This window comes from Palaemon carinicauda, chromosome 24 (genome assembly GCF_036898095.1).
Source record: "Palaemon carinicauda isolate YSFRI2023 chromosome 24, ASM3689809v2, whole genome shotgun sequence".
In the NCBI taxonomy this organism is placed as follows: Eukaryota; Metazoa; Arthropoda; class Malacostraca; order Decapoda; family Palaemonidae; genus Palaemon; species Palaemon carinicauda.
In genome coordinates this window covers 57,220,017-57,224,019 of record NC_090748.1, presented here as the reverse complement: position 1 = coordinate 57,224,019, position 4,003 = coordinate 57,220,017, and the positions used below count along the sequence as shown (strand labels likewise).

The 4,003-nt window shown below is 36.1% G+C and overlaps 1 protein-coding gene across 1 annotated transcript in view; it reads left to right on the top strand.

Moving 5' to 3' along the window:
- Nucleotides 1-285: 285 nt before the first annotated feature.
- LOC137618124 (uncharacterized) overlaps nt 286-4,003 on the top strand; it is a 6,201-nt gene continuing 2,483 nt past the window's right edge. Inside the window, exons 1-2 of the mRNA XM_068348135.1 lie at nt 286-3,122; nt 3,390-4,003. The exon at nt 3,390-4,003 is cut by the window's right edge and continues 2,483 nt beyond it. Of these exons, the coding sequence (XP_068204236.1) occupies nt 1,988-3,122; nt 3,390-3,445 (1,191 nt within the window). The 5' untranslated portion in view covers nt 286-1,987 and the 3' untranslated portion in view covers nt 3,446-4,003. The remainder of the gene's footprint in view (nt 3,123-3,389) is intronic.

Below are 4,003 nucleotides of genomic sequence, written 5' to 3'. Positions count from 1 at the left end.
TATCAGAATATGACGGAAATTATGCAGAAAATTATTCAAATAAGAATGATAATGAAACGAAAGAACCACATATTCAACCGCCCATTTTAATCAGGAATATTTGACTGGGGTCTCTGTATGACTGAGTTGACTAGGTCTGTATATATATATATATATATATATATATATATATATATATATATATATATATATATATATATATATATATATATACTGTATATATATATATATATATATATATATATATATATATATATATATATATATATATATATATTATAATAACCCTCCTATCATTATTTAGCATTTCTAATTACACCTATTATTGTGTATAATTTTAGCGCCATCTATTGATTGCTGATCGTAGCGGACAGCATGAATGAAATTACCTTTTGTTATTTTTACGTATGTAATCCTTGGAAATGTTTACTTCCAAGCTCTTTCAAGTTAATACTTTTGAGTTCGTTATCCGGTGGCTAATTCTTCACTTGTTTATAGTGTTTATTAAGTGGTTATTTGTTATTATTTTGTTATATATTTATACGTGATTTAAAATAAGTAAAGTCTGTTTAATTTTAACTTTAATTTAATCATTCTCCTAATATATCTACTATACCTACATGAAGTGTTGCCCTCATTACTGAGTATTTATGAATGAATAGTCAAGTGGAAAGCTGAAGTTGTGACAAATTGGGGGCCTGTGTCCGGGATGTACTTACGTATGTGTTACGCTTACGCTCGATCTTGACGGATTGTGAAATTCATTTTGTTGTTTCTCTAAAATGATGGACAACATGAGTGTAGTGTATTAGTGATATTTTGCTAGTTTGTAACTGACCACCACCGGATAGTGTTCTCCAGCGTGCTCACACTTTCACCTAGAGAATGTCGTGTTGTTACACGTCATCTTAAGCATACATCGAGATTTTGGAGGACGTGCAGGCAGGGTAATGGCATCCTAGAATTCGTCATTCTTTTAACCCTCGACTCTGTTGACTACCATCGCTTAGCGATATCTTCATAGTCGCCCCAACTTCTCGAGGTGCTTAGAGGCATTCAAAACCTCATCATAAGGAATTGAAAGATTCCTTCCTTAGGAACTTCTGCTCCTCTTACTCAGGGTACGACATTCGCTCTTTTTAAAGGATTTCGGCTTCATATTGTTACGACCACGTGGTCAAGAACTTCGTTCCACCTCGATGGATATTTAAAGGTTTATTCCTTGTTCAGGTAACTCTTGGTACTTCCAATTATTTACTTCATTCAAAATATTTTATTCAAGATTATTAGTGGTTGTGCATTATTGGTGAACCAAGTTTTCTGATTGGCATGGATTATTAAAGCCTTGTTCATTTAAGTGAATTTCTGAACATTGTAGGACTTAAGGATTAAGGAAATTCCTGTGGTTTGTGGGTGCCTTCGCACCATAAATCCATGAATGCCCTGACGTTTTTAAGTCTTGAAGCTTGCGTATAGTAGTAATATAATTTCCAGTGATATTTTCCATTTTATCAGTATTGAGAGATGCCTTTTGATCTTGAAAATTTTTTGGGTGCACCCAGGGAGCACCTAAATACACTACACGAAGCTAAAAAGGACCAGCTTCGCCAGATAGCTGTAAGGGCAAGAATATCTGTAGGTCATGCTGTGGTGAAAGTTGAACTATTGGGAAAGATATTAGATTTCCTGATAAATAGTGGTAACATAACTGAAGAAGAGGCTCTTCCCTTAAGGCCTTTAACACTTGAACGAGGTGCTGCTCGTACTGTTACTGTAACTGAAGACCCAGAGATAGTGAAATTGAAACTCCAACTTGAACTGCAGCAGTTAACACTAGAAGCTGACCAAAAAAGGCTTGAAGCTGCAAATGCCGCAGTAGAAACTGAGCAAAGAAGACTTGAAATAGAACGTAAAGAAAAAATTCTGTTGGAAAAGGAACTATCAGCCATAAGAATAGAAGAAAGGTTGGCAGAAAAACAGCTACCCGATGCTTTTGACCTTAGTAAAGCACGCAAACTCCTGCCTGTCTTCGATGAAAAAGATCCTGATGTTTTTTTTCATTACTTTTGAAAACACTGCAACGTCTCTCAACTGGCCTAGAGACCAATATGTTCTCTTAATAAGAAACTCCTTCAAAGGAAAAGCTGCATATGTGGCACCACATCTTGTCCAAGAAAGGGATTATGAAGTCTTTAAAACTTCCATATTAGATGCTTATAGTGTTACAGCAGAAGGGTATAGACAAATCTTCAGACAAACTTTGAAGAACCAAGCTCAAACCTATCTAGAGTTTTTCACATTGAAGTTGAAGCAGTTTAATAAATGGATAGACAAGGAACAAATAACTACTTTAGAACAATTAAAGAATTTAATAGTTTTAGAAGAATTCCTGAGGCGTATTCCAGCTAATGTGGCAATGTTTATTAGAGAAAAACAAGAAAAAGATGGCAAAAGGGCTGCCCTATTAGCTGATGATTACCATCTCATTCATAAACTAAAACCACATTCGTCCTCACCTTCATCTCTCCCCCAAGTTTGTACTTTTTGTAAGAAAGGTCATCATATTAAAGACTGTCATAGTCCCAAATGCAAAGCATCTCATGGTAAGGCTTCTCCTAATGCTTTTTCACAAGGACCTAAATCAGGGAATACTGCAAATAAAACTACTCTTCACTGTGCTCAACCTCTATCCGACTTTACAGCATTTACATATCCTGGTAAAGTAAATGATATTCCCGTGCAAATTTTGAGAGATACAGGGTCATCTCAAACTATCATTAGCTCAAAGTTAAAAGATTTAGCTAAACCAACAGATCAGTATGTAACAGTGTCAGATTTGACTTGTCAAAAGGTTTTACCTATTGTACAGATTTCTCTTGATTGTCCTTATTTTAAAGGTTCAACTAATGTCGCCTTGTTGGATTCTGACCTGCCTTGCAAGAACATAGACATGATACTTGGTAATGACTTGGCTCAAACTAACGGTACTCCTAGTCTTATCATTACGCAGCCTGAAGTAGTGATCGAAAAAGCTTGCAATGAGTTTTCTCCGGTGGTAGAGCTTCCCTGCCAAGTGGTCACCAGGTCTACAACCTCAACTTCTAGAGACACTGAACACACAGGTAAGGTGGATCAAAGTACCTTAGGTGAAAAAGTCCTTGCTGATCTTGTTGATATTCCCTAAGATGAATTTGTAGAGTATCAAAGGTCTGATGATAGTTTGAAAGAATACTTTGATAAAGTAAAAGACGACGTTGATGAAAGTAAGTTACCATATTTTTATCTTGATAATAACATCCTTATGAGACGTTATAGACCTTTGAAGATTGCAGGACAAAATTCCTGGCATGATATTTACCAGCTTGTAGTTCCCTCTAATCTTCGTGCAGCCTTATTGGATCTTGCTCATTCAGAAGTCTCATCTAGGCATTTCCAAAACCTATAAGCGTTTGCTGGACGATTACTACTGGCCTGGTATGAAAGCTGATGTAAAGCACCACATAGAATCTTGCCATCCCTGCCAGGTAACTGGTAAACCAAATCAGAAAATACCTCCAGCACCATTAGTTCCTATTACAGTACCTAATTCTCCTTTTGAAAAGGTAATTGTAGATTGTGTTGGTCCACTTCCCAAAACTAAAAAACAAAATGAGTACATTTTAACCTTGTTGTGTCCAACTACTAGATTTCCTTTAGCCGTACCTATAAAAAACATATCTGCTAGAACAATTATTGTTAATCTTGTTAAAATATTCACCATTTTTGGTTTTCCAAAAGAGCTTCAGTGTGATCAGGGGACAAACTTCACTAGTGATTTGTTTAAGCAAACTTTAAAGCAGTTAAACATCTCCCATATTTTTGCTTCAGCTTATCACCCTCAGACTAATGGAGCCCTCGAACGAGTACACCAGACCATTAAAAACCTCCTGCGCAAGTACATTTGTGAAACTGGACGAGACTGGGATGAAGACCTGGATCTGCTTATGTATGTACTTAGGAGTAC